Raw genomic sequence first — 21,368 nt, 5'->3', positions numbered from 1 at the left:
ATTAAATCGAGGGAAAACAAAGCGCCTTTGAGCAGTTGTACTGGATCTATCGATGATCATACAAATGTGATACCGAGATGGTCCATCTTATCACAAGGTGACCAGCTTCATGTTAGTTTCTGCCCGTATATCAGTCACATGACCCATGGACAGATGTATAATATAACACTGTAATATGTCTGCTGTACAGTAATGTGACTAAGCTTTGTTATACTGCCTGTATAAGCTTTGGTGTATGAAATATAAGCTTTGGTGTATAAAATATAAGCTTGTGGTATAAGACATAAACTTTGGTATATGTAATATAAGCTTTGGTATATGTAATATAAGCTTTGGTATATGTAATATAAGCTTTGGTATATGTAATATAAGCTTTGGTGTATGTAATATAAGCTTTGGTATATGAAATATAAGCTTTGGTATATGTAATATAAGCTTTGGTATATGTAATGTAAGCTTTGGTATCTGTAATATACGCTTTGGTATCTGTAATATAAGCTTTGGTATCTCTAATGTAAGCTTTGGTATACGTAATGTAAGCTTTGGTATATGTATTGTAAGCTTTGGTATACGTAATGTAAGCTTTTTGCATGCAATATGCATTCAAGTACAACGTGAGGTGCAACGAACTTCATAAACGTAAAGTCATATTTCTGTATAGATGCAGGCAAAGTTTTATACGTTTCAATGCCATTGTAGTACATTCCTTTTGTCCTTGTCAGTAAAATGTATTCAAATCACAACTGCTCTGTTTGAGTTCTCTTACACACAAAGGAACTTCCAGGGAAAACCAGAGATGTTTAGACCTGAGTGTCGAGGCTGACGCCAGGCGTGAAAGGAAGTGAACCATGACAAACTGTAACGATGAAAGAATGTATTGAAATCATGCTTGTGTGTACACATAACTATGACTGGAATCAATAACTCGAACGTTCAGTAAGATAACTTAATACCAATTGGCGAATGTCGGTTTGGCAAACCACATTGCCTTGTAAATGCATTTAAGTTTTTCAGTTGTAATATGAGATTTAACGTATAGGACTCGCTGACGTAAGGACCGATGTTATTATTGTTATTTAAATCAAATGATCCGAACGTTCTACAAGTCACTTCAATATAAGTGGGAGGTTTGGGCGTGGATGAACAACACCTTAAAATACAGCAAGTTACTGGGTTGTTTGTTGTTGAACTTTGTTCGCTTATTGTTTTACGCCACACTCTGCAGTAGGTTCAGGATATTGTAAATAATCTGGTCTGAACCAGAAAACATCCAGTGATTAATATCACGAGGAGGGTATAGTTGTTCTGATATATAAACCACGTGAGGACATCGGTGTTTATACAGGAGTATGTCTGCTGTATTTCTATGGTTGTGTACTCTGTAAATCTGGGAAGGACGGGAAGGTGAAACTATTACATAGGTAGCAATGTTTCCCTTTCGAGAAGGGAATATGAAACTGATCACTGTCGAGAATAAAAAAATGATATACAACATGACTCAAGAATTGAAACAAAAAATGTGCATATTAAAATCTGGCTTCTCGGAAAAAGACACACACCAAGTTACATGTTAATGAGATGGGAGCATCTAACATTGAACTTACACAGACATGTGTTTGATGACCCAAGCTCCGTGCAGCTTGGAGCATCTAACATTGAACTTACATAGGCATACGTTTGATGACCCTAGCTCCGTGCAGCTTGGAGCATCTAACATTGAACTTACACAGGCATCTGTTTAATGACCCAAGCTCCGTGCAGCTGGGAGCATCTAACATTGAACTTACACAGGCATCTGTTTGATGACCCAAGTTCCTTGCAGCTTGGAGCATCCAACATTGAACTTACACAGGCATATGTTTGATGACCCAAGCTCCGTGCAGCTTGGAGGATCTAACATTGAACTTACACAGACATGTGTTTGATGACCCAAGCTCAGTGCAGCTTGGAGCATCCAACATTGAACTTACACTGACATCTGTTTGATGACCCAAGCTCCGTGCAGTTTGGAGCATCTAACATTGAACTTACACAGACATCTGTTTGATGACCCAAGCTCCGTGCAGCTTGGAGCATCCAATATTGAACTTACACAGACATCTGTTTCATGACCCAAGCTCCGTGCAGCTGGGAGGATCTAACATTGAACTTACACAGGCATGTGTTTGATGACCCAAGCTCCGTGCAGCTGGGAGCATCTAACATTGAACTTACACAGACATCTGTTTGATGACCCAAGCTCCGTGCAACTGGTCTCATCAACATTCAATGACAGTTTCGAGAGTTTGTCGATTCGTGGATCTAAATGTTCTTAATGGCTGTGGAGGGGTAGTATAGTCGTCGAAGCGTTTGCTCATCACGCCGAAAACCCGGTTTCATTCCCCACATGGGCACAATGTTTGAAGCCCATAATAATACTGAAATATTGCTAAAGAGACGTGTTGGTGTTGCCACAGTAAACCTTTCCCGCACAAGTATCAATTTGGATTCCGTAAAGGTGCTGGCGCTGAAACAGCTGCATTAACACTGTTAGAAAGTATAGCTTATTACAGGGAAAGAAACTCACCAGTGTATTGTGTCTTTCTAGACAACGAGAAGGCCTTTGATAGAATATGGCTTAATGGATTATTTTATAAACTCCATCACTTTGTTATAATGGTAAACTGTGGCGTATCTTACGTACTAAATATACTTCAATGCAGTCTTGTGTTAAAATAGGGGAGTTGCATCTGCTCCATTTCCTGTAAAACAAGGTGTTGGTCAAGGATGTGTTTTGTCAGCTTGGTTTATTTTCATTGTATATTAATGACCTATTATACGCACTAGAATCATTACAACACGGTTTAAGTCTTCCATGGGGGTAATGTGCCAGGTATCTTATTAGCAGATGACACAACTATTGTAAGTGGAGCCATAGATGGCCTACAGTGTGCACTAAATGTGTGTTTGAGTACTCTTGCAAATGGCATCTTAAATATAATGCCGACAAAGTGTATTCTTATTGTTTGGTAATACCCAAAACATACATGTCCATCATTTTACATTGGGGAGAAGATTGTAACTCAAAAGATCTTGTTGTGTATGCTGGCTTGTATATAACCACTGCATCTTCAACTTTAGTGCGTACTCAAAATCATGTGATAAACTTAGAATGTTAGTCAGCACAAATCGCTGCAATGGTTTGTTCTTTGGTGGTCTAAACCCCATGTCTGCTTGTGGAGTCTGGAACAGAGTTATGTTACCATGTGCCCTGTTTGCTTGTGAATTATGGTGTAAACTAACATCTAAAAGAGTATGAAATACTTGAACGAGCTCAATCTTTCTTCTGTAAAACACATCCAGGGGCTCTCTAAATGTTCTTCGACAGTTGTCGCACGAGACTGTTTAAATTTACTATCAGTCCAAGCATACATAGAAAAACGTTGTCTTATGTTCCTTGGCAAATTATGTAGAGGTAATTTAAACTTTGTATTCAAGAATGTCTTAAACTTTAAACTTAGTCAATTCTTACTTGACTCATGTTATGAAAGAAGCTAAAAGTACAAAATCCCTATCTACCACATGCTACTATTAACATATAAATACGACCTGACAGGTTATGTAAATACATACATTGTGTCTGCCAGCTTTCCTAATAAAGCACAATGGAATGTCCATATTACGAAAACAATTCATGATGCTGAAAATATCCATATATGTAAAGAGTTAACGTCAAGGGAAAATCAACATAGATACTATTCAGTGCGAGACCAGAATATACATAGATTATGGCAAATGTCGATCCTACGACCTGATCTATTTCACTGTATTGCAAACTTGGTGCAAATTAGTACTCTGCGTATCCAATCAAAGAGTGTATATGTGGCACATTTGCCTACGATATTGTCAAACATGTTTTATGTACTGCGAGCTGACAAGCCGTCAGAGATCTTCTTATCGAATCAATTATTGACAGAGTAGATGTAAATACGTTTTCTAGCCTTTGGAACAATGATGAAGAATTGATTCTATGTTTCTTACTCGGAGGACTTCCAACGGAATATTGTCTATCCCTTGATGATAATGTATGGCTTGAATGTATGACCAATGTATGTACAACTGTTAACAACTGGAAACATTTCTTTGTAAACTGTTTGTAACTATCTGTATTCCCCTGTTTCTGATCTGCATGTCAGTATATCATATCACATTGTATCTTCATTCACTGGAGGAAATAAAGAATATCTATCTAACATTGAACTTACATAGGCATACGTTTGATGACCGTAGCTCCGTGCAGCTTGGAGCATCTAACATTGAACTTACACAGGCATCTGTTTAATGACCCAAGCTCCGTGCAGCTGGGAGCATCTAACATTGAACTTACACAGGCATCTGTTTGATGACCCAAGTTCCTTGCAGCTTGGAGCATCCAACATTGAACTTACACAGGCATATGTTTGATGACCCAAGCTCCGTGCAGCTTGGAGGATCTAACATTGAACTTACACAGACATGTGTTTGATGACCCAAGCTCAGTGCAGCTTGGAGCATCCAACATTGAACTTACACTGACATCTGTTTGATGACCCAAGCTCCGTGCAGTTTGGAGCATCTAACATTGAACTTACACAGACATCTGTTTGATGACCCAAGCTCCGTGCAGCTTGGAGCATCCAACATTGAACTTACACAGACATCTGTTTCATGACCCAAGCTCCGTGCAGCTGGGAGGATCTAACATTGAACTTACACAGGCATGTGTTTGATGACCCAAGCTCCGTGCAGCTGGGAGCATCTAACATTGAACTTACACAGACATCTGTTTGATGACCCAAGCTCCGTGCAACTGGTCTCATCAACATTCAATGACAGTTTCGAGAGTTTGTCGATTCGTGGATCTAAATGTTCTTAATGGCTGTGGAGGGGTAGTATAGTCGTCGAAGCGTTTGCTCATCACGCCGAAAACCCGGTTTCATTCCCCACATGGGCACAATGTTTGAAGCCCATAATAATACTGAAATATTGCTAAAGAGACGTAAAACTAAACTCACTTACTCTCGCTTATCACATTTATACATGGTTTAAGTACAGTGTTATATCCTAGAACAAACCATCGGCTGGAAGTCATCTGACTATAGGTATTAGTGTTCAGCTGACGACATACAAGGTCAACTAGCTTTAATTATTACAATTCATTTGCCATTCCAGTCAACATACAAGGTCAACCAGCTTTAATTATTACAATTTGTTTACCATTCCAGTCAACATACAAGGTCAACTAGCTTTAAATATTACAGTTTGTTTGCCATTCCAGTCAACATACAAGGTCAACTAGCTTTAATTAGTACAATTCGTTTGCCATTCCAGTCAACATACGCGGTCACTGGATTTAATTATTAGAATTCGTTAACATACACGGTCAACCAGCTTTTAATTTTAATTATTACAATTCGTTTGCCATTCCAATCAACATACGTAGTCAATCGGCTTTAATTATTACAATTTGTTTGCCAACAGCTTACAATTCGAGCAACCCAGGAACGCTGGACTTACTAACGTGTTTTACCCAAGGGACACATGATTGAAGACAGCAGGATTTACTTGTAGTATTCGACACATGGCTACAGATATGTTGCTTACACATAGTCTTTTTATTAGACATGATCAATGTTGTAGCTGGACGTCGATTTCGGATCAGAAGGTCCGTGGTTCGAATCCCAGCACGGGACTCGGAAATGTTATGACTGCTACAGTGTATTCACCGACAAAGTAACAACGAGACTTTTATCATTAATGAACCCTGTGTAGAGCTGTTAAGGGATGTTATTATTTACGCTGAGAAAATATTTCCTTCTGTCGCCAAAATATATTTATCAGATATCAGCTTCCTCGTATTAGAAACACAGCTATGTCCGTCATGAACATTGGGACGGTTTAGTTTCAGACTGGTTGTGTGAGTGTCAGTATTCATTGTGGTGTTACTTGAAGGTCGTCGCCTGAAACAGCAAGTATAAACACCTCTCTCCGTGTAATGTTTTCGTCAGTGTGGTAAGAATTGTGAATAACATTAGCATATGTTTTTTAGTGAATAGATTAAACAGCTCCAAAGCATATACTATCGTTCTAATATTTAAACAATAGAACAATTCATATCTGAACTGTATATACTTTGTGTAATGATGTACTGCGTCAATGGGTCATCATTCTTGTGTACGGCATGTGTTTTGCCCTGTTTACTTCTATAAAATATGTTTGTGTTTATTGAAAGAACGTATGTTGTATTTCTCAGAGCCCTATGGACTTGTTGATGTGGTTCTCCTTTGGTTGCCTGGCCATTTGTTCAGCAGGTGAGGGTGTTAAAGGTTTATAAAATAATAATGAGCACAGTCTCGTGTTTGATACAACACTTTTAAGCATGTCTTCAATACACAGCAGATGTGTTTGAAGAGAAAATGTTGACTTGTGTCTGAAGCAAATATGATGTATTGACCAATCTTTATATGCAGCCATGGTCATCTCCGCTGGTATATCTACACTTTGTTATTTTATGCACTAAATAGTCAATATTATATTCCAAAAATGTAAAATGTTGATCATGGACAATGTTGAAACATACGAAAATTCTGGGATAACTAACGGGTTTTTGTTCCATTCCGTTTACAGCCACACGGTGCCGTCACCACCAGCACTGCTCAGACTGTGACAACACGACAGGCTACTGCACCACCGACTGTGACCGTGGATACTACGACCAGAAATGCAGGTCTGCGTGCAGCAAGAACTGCAGAAATAACACGTGCATTACTTCAAACAGTGGTAGTGAAAACTGCACAGACGGCTGTGTCCTAGGATACCAAGGTCGTGGCTGCAACATACCATGTGACAGTCCAGGAGGTAACTGTACAGCATGTCCAGGTGGTTGTGATGGAGGATATTGTCAGCTGGGTTCATCCTGTGTGTCTGGATGTGTAGACTCCTACTACGGGACTGACTGTAAGACATGTTCATTTGTTTGCTCGTCATGTAACAGGTTGACAGGGACATGTGATGATAAGACAGGTAGGCATTAATCTAGGTCTGTTTGTATCACGATTAACATTCTGACATTTGGTATCTTTTACGTCGTGGCCGCAAGAAATCCGCACTTGCCAGACAAAATGTTTCTTCTGTTATGGCTATTCAGTCTCCAAATAGTTCTCACAGTGGCCTTGAACTGCCAGCTGATCATACAATTTCCTGGTCAACTCATTTTCAAACAGTATGGTCTCGTAATGTCCTACAAAGTTTGTTAACCGATTTGTATCAGCAACAATTACATCATGATTTGTATCAGTAACATTTACATCATGATTTGTATCAGCAACATTTACATCATGATTTGTATCAGTAACATTTCATAATGATTTGTATCAACAACATTCAGATCATGATTTGTATTAGCTTCAGTTATATCATGATTTGTATCAGCAACATTTAAATCATGATTTGTATCAGCAACATTTACATCATGATTTGTATCAGTAACATTTACATCATGATTTGTATCAGCAACATTTACATCATGATTTGTATCAGCAACAATTACATCATGATTTGTATCAGCAACTTTTACATCATGATTTGCATTAGCATCAGTTACATCATGATTTGTATCTGCCACATTTACATCATGATTTGTATCAGCAACATTCACATGATGATTTGTATCAGCAACACTCACTTCATGATTTGTATCAACAACATTTATATCATGTTTGCATTCGCAGCAATTACATCATGATTTGTATCAGCAACATTTACATCATGATTTGTATCAGCAACATTTACATCATGATTTGTATCAGCAACATTTACATCATGATTTGTATCAGCAACATTTACATTATGATTTGTATCAGCAACTTTTACATTATGATTTGTATCAACAACATTTACATCATAGTTTGTATCAGTAACATTTACATCATGATTTGTATCAGCAACAATTACATCATGATTTCTATCAGCAACATTTACATCATGATTTGTATCAGCAACATTTACATCATGATTTGTATCAGCAACATTCACATCATGATTTGTATCAGCAACACTCACTTCATGATTTGTATCAACAACATTTATATCATGTTTGCATTCGCAGCAATTTTACATCATGATTTGTATCAGCAACATTTACATCATGATTTGTATCAGCAACATTTACATCATGATTTGTATCAGCAACACCTACATCATGATTTGTATCAGCAACATTTACATCATGATTTGTATCAGCAACATTTACATTATGATTTGTATCAGCAACATTTAAATCATTGTTTGTATCAGCAACATTTACATCATGATTTGTATCAGCAACATTTACATTATGATTTGTACCAGCCACTTTTACATTATGATTTGTATCAGCAACATTTACATCATAGTTTGTATCAGTAACATTTATATTATGATTTGTATCAGCAACAATTACATCATGATTTCTATCAGCAACATTTACATCATGATTTGTATCTGCCACATTTACATCATGATTTGTATCAGCAACATTTACATCATGATTTGTATCAACAACATTCACATCATAGTTTGTATCAACAATATTTACATCATGATTTGTATCGGCAACATTTACTTTATGATTTGTATCAGCAACATTTACATCATGATGTGTATCAGTAACTTTTACATAATGATTTGAATCAGCAACAATTACATCATGATTTGTATCAGCAACTTTTACATCACGATTTGAATCAGCAACAATTACATCATGATTTGAATTAGCAACTTTTACATCATGATTTGCATTAGCATCAGTTACATCATGATTTGTATCTGCCACATGTATATCATGATTTGTATCAGCAACATTCACATCATGATTGCATTCACAGCATTTACATCATGATTTGTATCGGCAACATTTACATCATGATTTGTATCAGCAACATTTACATCATGATGTGTATCAGTAACATTTACATCATGATTTCTATCAGCAACAAATACATCATGATTTGTATCAGCAACTTTTACATCATGATTTGAATCAGCAACAATTACATCATGATTTGCATTAGCATCAGTTACATCATGATTTGTATCAGCAACACTCACTTCATGATTTGTATCAACAACATTTATATCATGTTTGCATTCGCAGCAATTACATCATGATTTGTATCAGCAACAATTACATCATGATTTGTATCAACCGCAATTACATCATGATTTGTATCAGCAACATTTACATCATGATTTGTATCAGCAACATTTAGATGATAGTTTGTATCAACAACATTTACATCATCATTTGTATCAGCAACATTTTCATCATGATTTGTATCAGCAACATTTACATCAAGATGTGTATCAGCAACTTTTACATCATGATTTGAATCAGCAACAATTAGATCATGATTTGTATCAGCAACTTTTACATCATGATTTGAATCAGCAACTTTTACATCATGATTTGCATTAGCATCAGTTACATCATGATTTGCATTAGCATCAGTTACATCATGATTTGTATCAGCAACATTCACATGATGATTTGTATCAGCAGCACTCACTTCATGATTTGTATCATCAACATTTACATCATGATTTCTATCAGCCGCATTTACATCTTGATTTGTTTCAGCAACATTTACATCATGATTTGTATCAGCCGCATTTACATCATGATTTGTATCAGCAACATTGACATCATAATTTGTATCAGCAACATTTACATCATGATTTGTATCAACAACATTTACATCATAGTTTGCATCAACAACATTTACATCATAGTTTGTATCAACAACATTTACATCATGATTTGTATCAGCAACATTAACATCATGATTGTATTCGCAGCATTTACATCATGATTTGTATCAGTAACATTCACATCATGATTTGTATGATTAACATTGACACCATTATTTATATCAGCAACATTTACATCATGATTTGTATCAACAACATTTATATCATGATTTGTATCAGCAACATTTACATCATGATTTGTATCAGCATCATTTACATCTTGATTTGTATCAGCAACATTCACATCATGATTTGTATCAGCAACACTCACTTCATGATTTGTATCAGCAACTTTTACATCATGATTGCATTCGCAGCATTTACATCATGATTTGTATCAGCAACATTTACATTATGATTTGTATCAACAACATTTACATCATAGTTTGTATCAACAACATTTACATCATAGTTTGTATCAACAACATTTACATCATGATTTGTATCAGTAACATTAACATCATGATTGTATTCGCAGCATTTACATCATGATTTGTATCAGTAACATTCACATCATGATTTGTATGATTAACATTGACACCATTATTTATATCAGCAACATTTACATCATGATTTGTACCAACAACATTTACATCATGATTTGTATCAGCAACATTTACATCATGATTTGTATCAGCATCATTTACATCTTGATTTGTATCAGCAACATTCACATCATGATTTGTATCAGCAACACTCACTTCATGATTTGTATCAGCAACTTTTACATCATGATTGCATTCGCAGCATTTACATCATGATTTGTATCAGTAACATTTACATCATGATTTGTATCAGCAACATTTACATCATGATTGCATTCGCAGCATTTACATCATGATTTGTATCAGTAACATTCACATCATGATTTGTATGATTAACATTGACACCATTATTTGTATCAGCAACATTTACATCATGATTTGCATTTGCAGCATTTACATCATGATTTGTATGAACAACATTCAGATCATGATTTGTATCAGCAACAATTACATCATGATTTGTATCAGCAACATTTACATCATGATTTGTATCAGCAACATTAACATCATGATTTGTATCAGCAACAATTACATCATGATTTGTATCAGCAACATTTACATCATGATTTGCACCAGCAACATTTACATCATGATTTGCACCAGCAACATTTACATCATGATTTGTATCAACAACATTTACATCATGATTTGTATCAGCAACATTTACATCATGATTTGTATCAGCAACATTTACATCATGGTTTGTATCAACAACATTTACATCATGATTTGTATCAGCAACATTAACATCATGATTGCATTCGCAGCATTTACATCATGATTTGTATCAGTAACATTCACATCATGATTTGTATGATTAACATTGACACCATTATTTGTATCAGCAACATTTACATAATGATTTGTATCAGCAACATTTACATCATGATTTGTATCAACAACATTTACATCTTGATTTGTATCAGCAACATTTACATCATGATTTGTATCAGCAACATTTACATCATGATTTGTATCAGCAACATTTACATCATGATTTGTATGAGTAATATTTACACCATTATTTGTATCAGCAACTTTTACATCATGATTTGTATCTGCAACATTTACATCAAGATTTGTATCTGCAACATTTACATCATGATTTGTATCAGCAACATTTACATCATGATTTGTATCAGTAACATTCACATTATGATTTGTATGATTAACATTGACACCATTATTTATATCAGCAACATTTACATCATGATTTGTATCAACAACATTTACATCATGATTTGTATCAGCAACATTTACATCATGATTTGTATGAGTAATATTTACACCATTATTTGTATCAGCAACTTTTACATCATGATTTGTATCTGCAACATTTACATCAAGATTTGTATCAGCATCATTTACATCTTGATTTGTATCAGCAACATTCACATCATGATTTGTATCAGCAACACTCACTTCATGATTTGTATCAGCAACATTTACATCATGATTGCATACGCAGCATTTACATCATGATTTGTATCAGCAGCATTTACATTATGATTTGTATCAACAACATTTACATCATAGTTTGTATCAGTAACATTTACATCATGATTTGTATCAGCAACATTCACATCATGATTGCATTCGCAGCATTTACATCTTGATTTGTATCAGTAACATTCACATCATGATTTGTATGATTAACATTGACACCATTATTTGTATCAGCAACATTTACATCATGATTGCATTCGCAGCATTTACATCATGATTTGTATCAGCAACAATTACGTCATGATTTGTATCAGCAACATTCACATCATGATTTGTATCAACAACATTCAGATCATGATTTGTATCAGCAACAATTACATCATGATTTGTATCAGCAACATTTACATCATGATTTGTATCAGCAACATTAACATCATGATTTGTATCAGCAACAATTGCATCATGATTTGTATCAGTAACATTTACATCATGATTTGCACCAGCAACATTTACATCATGATTTGCACCAGCAACATTTACATCATGATTTGTATCAGTAACATTCACATCATGATTTGTATGATTAACATTGACACCATTATTTGTATCAGCAACATTTACATCATGATTTGTATCAACAACATTTACATCTTGATTTGTATCAGCAACATTTACATCATGATTTGTATCTGCAACAGTTACATCAAGATTTGTATACTCAACATTTACATCATGATTTTTATCCGCAACATTTACATCATGATTTGTATCAGCAACATTTACATCGTTTTTTCAGGCTTCCATTCTTCTGAAATGTACCCAGTTTGGTTTTACGCCGCTTTTAGCAATATTCCAGCAACATCACTTCGGAGGACACCAGAAATGGGTTTCACACATTGTACCTATGTGAGGATTCGAACCCGAGTCCTTGGCGTGACGAGCCAACGCTTTAACCATTAGGCTATCCAATCGCCCCTAAAACGCCATACACTTTCAATAAGACAAAACACAATGTTGTATTTGTAAAATTAATGCCTGCCATTGTTGTGTTCAGGTGAAAGTCTCTTCATTGGACTGCTAGCGTTGTCAGTGTTCGTAGCATTTTGCATCTTGGTGACACTGTATGTGTCTTTCATCAAGTTTGTTAATGCAAAACGGTAAGTATGTTGTTGAAAGTTTTGCCAAAACATAGGCTCCAATTGTTCGCATAGTGTCAAAATGGGTTTTCTTCAAGCCCACATAACAAACAATAATGTAGAATAACATGCATCTTTCACGTTAATACAAAATACAGGGAAACCTATCCTTGCAACTCTCGCATAAACCTTATTTATGTTTAAAAATGCAGTAGAACATATCTCATGTTCTCTCAGCTGTTCCCCGTTTTGTTTAGCTGAAGTAAACCAAAGTAAACCCGTTCTCTACTTGAGTTCATCTAAATGCGCAGTATTGAGATGAACGACATATGATTTGTTTTCAGAGATCTGTAGGTGGTATCGACATTCCCTGGATAGAGAAAACAATGACAAATTTGTTGATATTAGGTTTAATGTGAAATTATTTAAAATGTTTTTGTTGCAGCGACGACAACGAAACAGAAGATGTTTATCATCATCTGCAACGTGTACCGTACACAGAGAACCAGAGATGTATCTAGTCCATCCCCACACACTGATGATGAAGGGTACATTGACATGTGTTTAACAACAATGGGAAGAGCTGGTGATTTTGTATCAACAACCAGATCCTGTAATAGTTCTTGTAGGGTGACGAAGAAACTAAAATAGGTCGTGTATCAACAACCAGATCCTGTAACAGTTTTTGTACGGTGACGAATAAACTAAATACGGGTAATGTTATATCCAACACATATTTCCTTTTATTCTTGTGTAAGGAGAATACCGTCGGTCAAAACCTACAACTGTTATAAAACGCATACATACATTTGTGGAGAGGTCATCTGTAGAACTTTCAGCATTAACAAATCCACCAAGGTCTGTTTTACAAACAGCGGAATGAATGTTATATACTGAATGCAGTTGGTCTAAGGTCCAGTACATGACTTGAATCAGGGAAGTGCGCAAACAGCTTTGTGAAAGCACACATAACGACTTGCAGAAGCTAAATGGGTCGTCCTATAATCTGGGGGAAACGTATTAGCATATCTAAAGATGAATTGCAGCAAGTATAAAGCATCTTCAGCATATAGGCCACATGTCAGTACTAACTATTACTCAAAACAGAGCGTGTGTGTGGAAGGATGTTGGGAGGGTGCGGGTGTGGAGATTGGGAGGCTTGTGTGTTGATACACAAATACTTAAGCACATGTCTTCATCATACTTGTGACGAGGGCATCACACCTGTCATCTTGTATTTCTCCCTGTCGGTAAAGGGTGCAACCTACGTCACTATAAAACCAAATATCAGCGACACAACTGAAACAATGGCTGGAACATACATTCTGTTCTTCCTCTGCCATTGTGTTGTTATGTCTTGTCCAGCTGTGTACTCACTTGACAACCACGGACACAATACTGATTTCACATCTCAGTTTTTGACAAAGCAAGAAAACACAGGCGTATACCTCCCATTTCGAAAGTGTTATACTTTTAGTGCATATTACATTTGTAAGATCTATGTCACCGACTGACAAGCTTTCCCAGATTGTATGTTACTTGTAGCTGGCCATAAGTGCCCGTGTAAACATACATGTACTCTTCTTCCTGTTGTCGCAGTCATGTGGCCCGTGGGTTCGCTACTACAAAACAGCGACGGTCTATAATGGGGTGACATTCACATACTAAGATGTGTTTATATTTCCTGGAGGGAACCAACACTGACATGTTAATAGATTTATAAAGTCCGCGCACTAAGGAGAACAGGATTGCCTCCCACGACACCACTTGACACGCGCTGGGGCATACAAATATATAGGGGTATACTTCGGGACTGATCCGATTGTGGTATGCCGTTGGTGTTGAGGATGGGGTGTTGTAGTGTGTCTGGGCTGACTGGTGTTTAACGTCCTTGAGGATGGGTGTTGTAGTGAGCCTGGGCTGCCTGGTGTTTAACGTCCTTGAGGATGGGGTGTTGTAGTGAGTCTGGGCTGCCTAGTGTTTAACGTCCTTGAGGATGGGGTGTGGCAGTGAGTCTTGGCTGCCTAGTGTTTAACGTCCTTGAGGATGGGTGTTGTAGTGAGCCTGGGCTGCCTGGTGTTTAACGTCCTTGAGGATGGGGTGTTGTAGTGAGTCTGGGCTGCCTAGTGTTTAACGTCCTTGAGAATGGGGTGTTGTAGTGAGTCTGGGCTGCCTGGTGTTTAACACCCTTGAGCATGGGGTGTGGCAGTGAGTCTTGGCTGCCTAGTGTTTAACGTCCTTGAGGATGGGTGTTGTAGTGAGTCTGGGCTGTCTTGTGTTTAACGTCTTCGAGGATGGGGTGTATCAGTGAGTCTGGGCTGCCTGGTGTTAAGCATCCTTGAGGATGGGGTGTTGTAGTGAGTCTGGGCTGCCTGGTGTTTAACGTCCTTGAGGATGGGGTGTTGTAGTGAGTCTGGGCTGCCTGGTGTTTAACGTCCTTGAGGATGGGGTGTTGTAGTGAATCTGGGCTGTCTGGTGTTTAACGTCCTTGAGGATGGGGTGTTGTAGTGAGTCTGGGCTGTCTTGTGTTTAACGTCTTCGAGGATGGGGTGTGGCAGTGAGTCTGGGCTGCCTGGTGTTTAACGTCCTTGAGGATGGGGTGTGGCAGTGAGTCTGGGCTGCCTGGTGTTAAGCATCCTTGAGGATGGGGTGTGGCAGTGAGTCTTGGCTGCCTAGTGTTTAACGTCCTTGAGGATGGGTGTTGTAGTGAGTCTGGGCTGTCTTGTGTTTAACGTCTTCGAGGATGGGGTGTGTCAGTGAGTCTGGGCTGCCTGGTGTTAAGCATCCTTGAGGATGGGGTGTTGTAGTGAGTCTGGGCTGCCTGGTGTTTAACGTCCTTGAGGATGGGGTGTTGTAGTGAGTCTGGGCTGCCTGGTGTTTAACGTCCTTGAGGATGGGGTGTTGTAGTGAATCTGGGCTGTCTGGTGTTTAACGTCCTTGAGGATGGGGTGTTGTAGTGAGTCTGGGCTGTCTTGTGTTTAACGTCTTCGAGGATGGGGTGTGGCAGTGAGTCTGGGCTGCCTGGTGTTTAACGTCCTTGAGGATGGGGTGTGGCAGTGAGTCTGGGCTGCCTGGTGTTAAGCATCCTTGAGGATGGGATGTTGTAGTGAGTCTGGGCTGTCTGGTGTTTAACGTCCTTGAGGATGGGGTGTTGTAGTGAGTCTGGGCTGTCTGGTGTTTAACGTCCTTGAGGATGGGGTGTTGTAGTGAGTCTGGGCTGTCTGGTGTTTAACGTCCTTGAGGATGGGGTGTTGTAGTGAGTCTGAGCTGTCTGGTGTTTAACACCCTTGAGAATAGGGGATTGTAGTGAGTCTGGACTGCCTGGTGTTGAACTTCTTTGAGGATGGTGTGTTGCAGTGAGTCTTGGCTCTCTGGTGTTAAACGTCCTTGAGGATGGGTGTTGTAGTGGTCTGTGTATTGTCCAGCTTCCTACTGAATGCTATAGGCCACCACCACTATATCGTATATCTGTGTATTGTCCAGCTTCCTACTGAATGTATAGGCCACCACCACTATATCGTATATCTGTGTATTGTCCAGCTTCCTACTGAATGTATAGGCCACCATCACTATATCGTATATCTGTGTATTGTCCAGCTTCCTACTGAATGTATAGGCCACCATCACTATATCGTATATCTGTGTGTTGTCCAGCTTCCTACTGAATGTATAGGCCACCATCACTATATCGTATATCTGTGTCATGAATCAAACAATGTGTATACTGTTTCCAACAGGTTCCATCTGCTAAAGTCTTTGGGTAAAATGTGGTCAGGCAATTAAAACTCCCACATTCAGAGGTGCGAGCAGCTTCTCTACATCCTACTTCGTGGAGTCGGTGACTTATCCAACCCTTGAAATGTTCATATTTTCTTCACTTGCTAATAAAGGTGCCACTATCTGTATAGAAATGTCCAACTGAAATTACTTACAGCCTTACTCGTGATCATGCGTGTTGCTTACGTAAAAATAATAAATATGTATATTTTCAGGCACACATTATAAGTATTTTGATAAGACCTGATAGGTACAATGAAAATGCAAAACTATTAAGATTTATATTTATTATATACATTTTAAGTCTGTCTGGCGTTTGATGCGTTGTGTTGACGACCGAGTTAACATTAATGGTCACATCGACAATACCTAACGCCACACCTTGACTAGGTTTAAGACAAGGCCAATCAGTATAACTATGTTTCTGAATAAACGTTTATCACACCCACTATCAGTCACATCACACTCGACCGCCTCCGTGGTGTAGTGGTTAGAGCGTCCTCCCGGCGAGCGGTAGGTCGCGGGTTCGATCCCCGACCGAGTCATACCAAAAGACGTTAAAATATGGTACTTGTTGGTCTCTGCCTGGCGCTCGGCATAAATGGGTACAACAAGAACTGGTCGGCTCGGAGTCAGTATATTCATGCTTCACTGCGGCATGGTATTTCAGTGGGCTAGCACTATAAAACCAGCTTAAGACTGGGCTATTACAAGCAGCCGCACATACACATACAAACGCATGCACGTCGTCATATGAGCGAAATATTCTCAAGCACGACGTAAAACCCAATTTCACCTCACCTCACCTCACCCTCACCTCACCCTCAGAAACACCTACCTGCAACTTCATTTCCAGCTGCTCCATGTTTGGACAACCAGCACTGTTCAGACTGTGACGTCACGACGGGACATTGCCTCACTGAGTGTGACACGGGGTACTATGATCTGAAATGTTTCTCTGTGTGCGATGGTCACTGTAAAGGTAACCTGTGTAATCAATCTGCCGTCGGTAGTGGACGGTGCACCGAGGGTTGTGAGCCAGGATATCAAGGTCCTCTGTGCAACATAGCATGTGACAGTCCAGGAGGTAGCTGTACAGTATGTCCAGGTGGTTGTGAAGGAGGATATTGTCAGCTGGGTTCATCCTGTGTGCCTGGATGTGTAGACTCCTACTACGGGACTGGTTGTAAGGCGTGTTCATGTGAATGTACGTCATGCAACAGATCGACAGGGACATGTGATGATATACCAGGTAGGTATTATCCAAGGTCTGTTTCCAATATTGTTAAAACTACTCGTACAACCTTCAGACATGTGATGATATACCAGGTAGGTATTATCCAAGGTCTGTTTCCAATATTGTTAAAACTACTCGTACAACCTTCAGAATGACAGGGACATGTGATGATATACTGGTAGCTACTGATAAGTAGACAGCGTCTTTAAGAACTGCATACTTCCTAGTAGTCTGATAAGTCCTTACAACAGCACCTTGATTTATTGACGGTCCGAAAATGGTGGTGTTCTTCTAAAACATTCTGTGACTTTGATGTGTGGACTCCAACTACGGCAACTGTAAATGCATATTCCTAGTACTACATTGTTACACAAGGCACTATACTCCCCAGGAAGCTGATAATACCACTATTCCACTGATCGGCGTTATAATGGTGGGGACTTCCCTAACCACGTTTGTCACATATTTACCAATCATATACTGTTTTTAGTATCAGAGCTCTGAATTGGCTCTGATTGTTCTTTAGGTATGGCAAGTTCACCTTGTCCCTTGTCAGGTGGAAGCCCGGGACTCCCTGTTGGACTGTCGACAGTAGCTGTCAGCGTCCTCGTGACGATCTTCCTGGTCGTGTACTGGAAATATAGACAGCGCTGGAGACAAAACCGGTGAGTCAACAAAATGTCTGCAGTCAACAATAGGGCTACAGTCAACAATAGAGCTACAGTCAACAATAGGGCTACATTCAACAATAGAACTACAGTCAACAATAGGGCTACAGTCAACAATAGGGCTACAGTCAACAATAGAGCTACAGTCAACAATAGGGCTACAGTCAACAATAGGTCTACAGTCAACAATAGAGCTACAGTCAACAATAGGCCTACAGTCAACATTAGTGCTGCAGTCAACAATAAAGCTACAGTCAACAATATAGCTACAGTCAACAATAGGACTACAGTCAACAATAGCACAGCAGTCAACAATAGGGCTGCAGGCAACAATAGAGCAACAGTCAACAATAGGGCTGCAGTCAACAATACAGCTACACTCAACAATAGGGCTACAGTCAACAATAGAGCTACCGTCAACAATAGGGCTACAGTCAACAATAGAGCTACAGTCAACAATAGGGCTACAGTCAACAATAGGGCTACAGTCAACAATAGAGCTACAGTCAACAATAGGGCTATAGTCAACAATAGGGCAACAGGCAACAATAGACCTACCGTCAACAATAGGGCTACAGTCAACAATAGAGCTACAGTCAACAATAGAGCTACATTAAACAATAGAGATACAGTCAACAATAGGGCTGCAGTCAACATTAGGGCTACAATCAACAATAGGACTACAGTCAACAATAGGGCTACAATCATCAATATAGCTACTGTCAACAATAGAGCTACAGTCAACAATAGGGCTACAGTCAACAATAGAACTACAGTCAACAATAGAGCTGCAGTAAACAATAGGGCTACAATCAACAATAGGGCTACAGTCAACAATAGAGCTACAGTCAACAATAGAGCTACAGTAAACAATAGAGCTACAGTCAACAATAGGACTACAGTCAACAATAGGGCTGCAGTCAACAATAGATCTACAGTCAACAATCAAGCTACAGTCAACAATAGGGCTGCAATCAACAATAGGGCTACAATCAGCAATATAGCTACAGTCAACAATAGGGCTACAATCATCAATAGAGCTACTGTTAACAATAGAGCTACAGTCAACAATAGGGCTACAATCAACAAAAGGGCTACAGTCAACAATAGGGTTACAATCAACAATAGGGCTACAGTCAATTATAGGGCTACAGTGAACACTAGGGCTACAGTCAACACTAGGGCTACAGTCAACAATAGAGCTACAGTCAACAATAGGGCTGCTATCAACACTAGGGCTACAATCAGCAATATAGCTACAGTCAACAATAGGGCTACAATCAACAAAAGGGCTACAGTGAACACTGGGGCTACAGTCAACAATAGGGCTACAGTCAACAATAGATCTACAGTGAACAATCAAGCTACAGTCAACAATAGGGCTGCAATCAACAATAGGGCTACAATCAGCAATATAGCTACAGTCAACAATAGGGCTGCAATCAACAATAGGGCTACAATCAGCAATAGAGCTACAGTCAACAATAGGGCTACAGTCAACACTAGGGCTACAGTCAACACTAGGGTTACAGTCAACACTAGGGCTACAGTCAACACTAGGGCTACAGTCAACAATAGGGTTACAGTCAACAATCAAGCTACAGTCAACAGCACCACGGTGGACAAAAGATAGATTTACACGGGGTGTGTGGGGTATGTGTGTGTGTGTGTGTGTGGGGGGGGGGGGTCAAGTATGGACCACGCCATGCTGGACATAAGACATGTTTACACAGGGGTCAGTGTGGACCACGCCATGCTGGACCTAAGGCATGTTTACACGGAGGTCAGTGTGGATCACGCCATGCTGGACATAAGACATGTTTACACTGGGGGCAGTGTGGACCATGCCATGCTGGACATAAAACATGTTTACACGGGTCAGTGTGGACCACTCCATAATGGACATAAGACACGTTTAGACGGGGGTCAGTGTGGATCACGCTATGCTGGACATAAGACATGTTTACACGGGGGTCAGTGTGGACCACGCCATGTTGGACATAAGACGTGTTTACACGGTGGTCAGTGTGGACGTCGCCATGCTAGACATAAGACATGTTTACACGGGGTCAGTGTGGGAAACGCCATGCTTGACATTTGACATGTTTACACGGGGTCAGTGTGGACCTCGTCATGCTGGACACAAAGCATGTTTACACTGGGTCAGTGTGGACCACGCCATGCTGGACATTAGACATGTTTACACGGGGTCAGTGTGGACCTCACCATGCTAGACATAAGACATGTTTACACGAGGGTCAGTGTGGACCACGCCATGCTAGACATAAGGCATGTTTACACAGGGTCAGTGTGGGGAACGCCATGTTGGACATAAGGCATGTTTACACAGGGGTCAGTGTGGACCACGCCATGCTAGACTTTAGACATGTTTACACGGGGTCAGTGTGAACCACGCCATGCCGGACACTTGATGGGTGCCAGTGTGGACCACGCCATGCTGGACACTTGACGGGTGTCAGTGTGGACCACGCCATGCTGGACACTTGATGGGTTCCAGTGTGGACCACGCCATGCTGGACGCTTGACGGTTGTCAGTGTGGACCACGCCATGCCGGACACTTGATGGGTTCCAGTGTGGACCACGCCATGCTGGACGCTTGACGGTTGTCAGTGTGGACCACGCCATGCCGGACACTTGATGGGTTCCAGTGTGTACCACGCCATGCCGGACTTAAGACGGGAACCAGTGTGGTTGTTCATAAGTTTAAACGCCGACGGCTAGAAATCTTGGTCG

At 39.5% G+C, this 21,368-nt stretch overlaps 2 protein-coding genes and 1 long non-coding RNA gene across 5 annotated transcripts in view; all 3 read left to right on the top strand.

Moving 5' to 3' along the window:
* Positions 1-21,368, top strand: part of LOC124256595 (multiple epidermal growth factor-like domains protein 6) — a 70,694-nt gene that overhangs the window by 5,775 nt on the left and 43,551 nt on the right. The gene's annotated exons all lie outside the window — the stretch shown is intronic.
* Positions 36-743, top strand: LOC124256598. Its single transcript, XR_006893001.1, has 2 exons — positions 36-482; positions 583-743. It is a non-coding gene; the product is annotated as an uncharacterized LOC124256598 (long non-coding RNA).
* Positions 5,663-13,663, top strand: LOC124256597 (cell death abnormality protein 1-like). 3 transcript variants are annotated; one of them, XM_046690578.1, is made up of 5 exons: positions 5,663-5,990; positions 6,272-6,329; positions 6,646-7,041; positions 12,850-12,952; positions 13,377-13,663. In XM_046690578.1, the coding sequence occupies exons 2-5, from the start codon at positions 6,278-6,280 to the stop codon at positions 13,450-13,452; spliced, it is 627 nt and encodes a 208-aa protein (XP_046546534.1). In that variant the 5' UTR covers positions 5,663-5,990; positions 6,272-6,277; the 3' UTR covers positions 13,453-13,663. The 3 variants fall into 3 exon arrangements, with proteins under 3 accessions (XP_046546534.1, XP_046546533.1, XP_046546535.1); XM_046690577.1 differs by having other exon boundaries at positions 5,663-6,030; XM_046690579.1 differs by having other exon boundaries at positions 5,663-6,329; positions 6,646-6,984.

The sequence above is a fragment of the Haliotis rubra genome, unplaced genomic scaffold (genome assembly GCF_003918875.1).
Source record: "Haliotis rubra isolate DU_JTF1 unplaced genomic scaffold, ASM391887v1 Scf630, whole genome shotgun sequence".
NCBI lineage: Eukaryota > Metazoa > Mollusca > Gastropoda > Lepetellida > Haliotidae > Haliotis > Haliotis rubra.
Note: the sequence above shows the minus strand (reverse complement) of the source record. Positions and strands in the feature narration are given on the sequence as shown.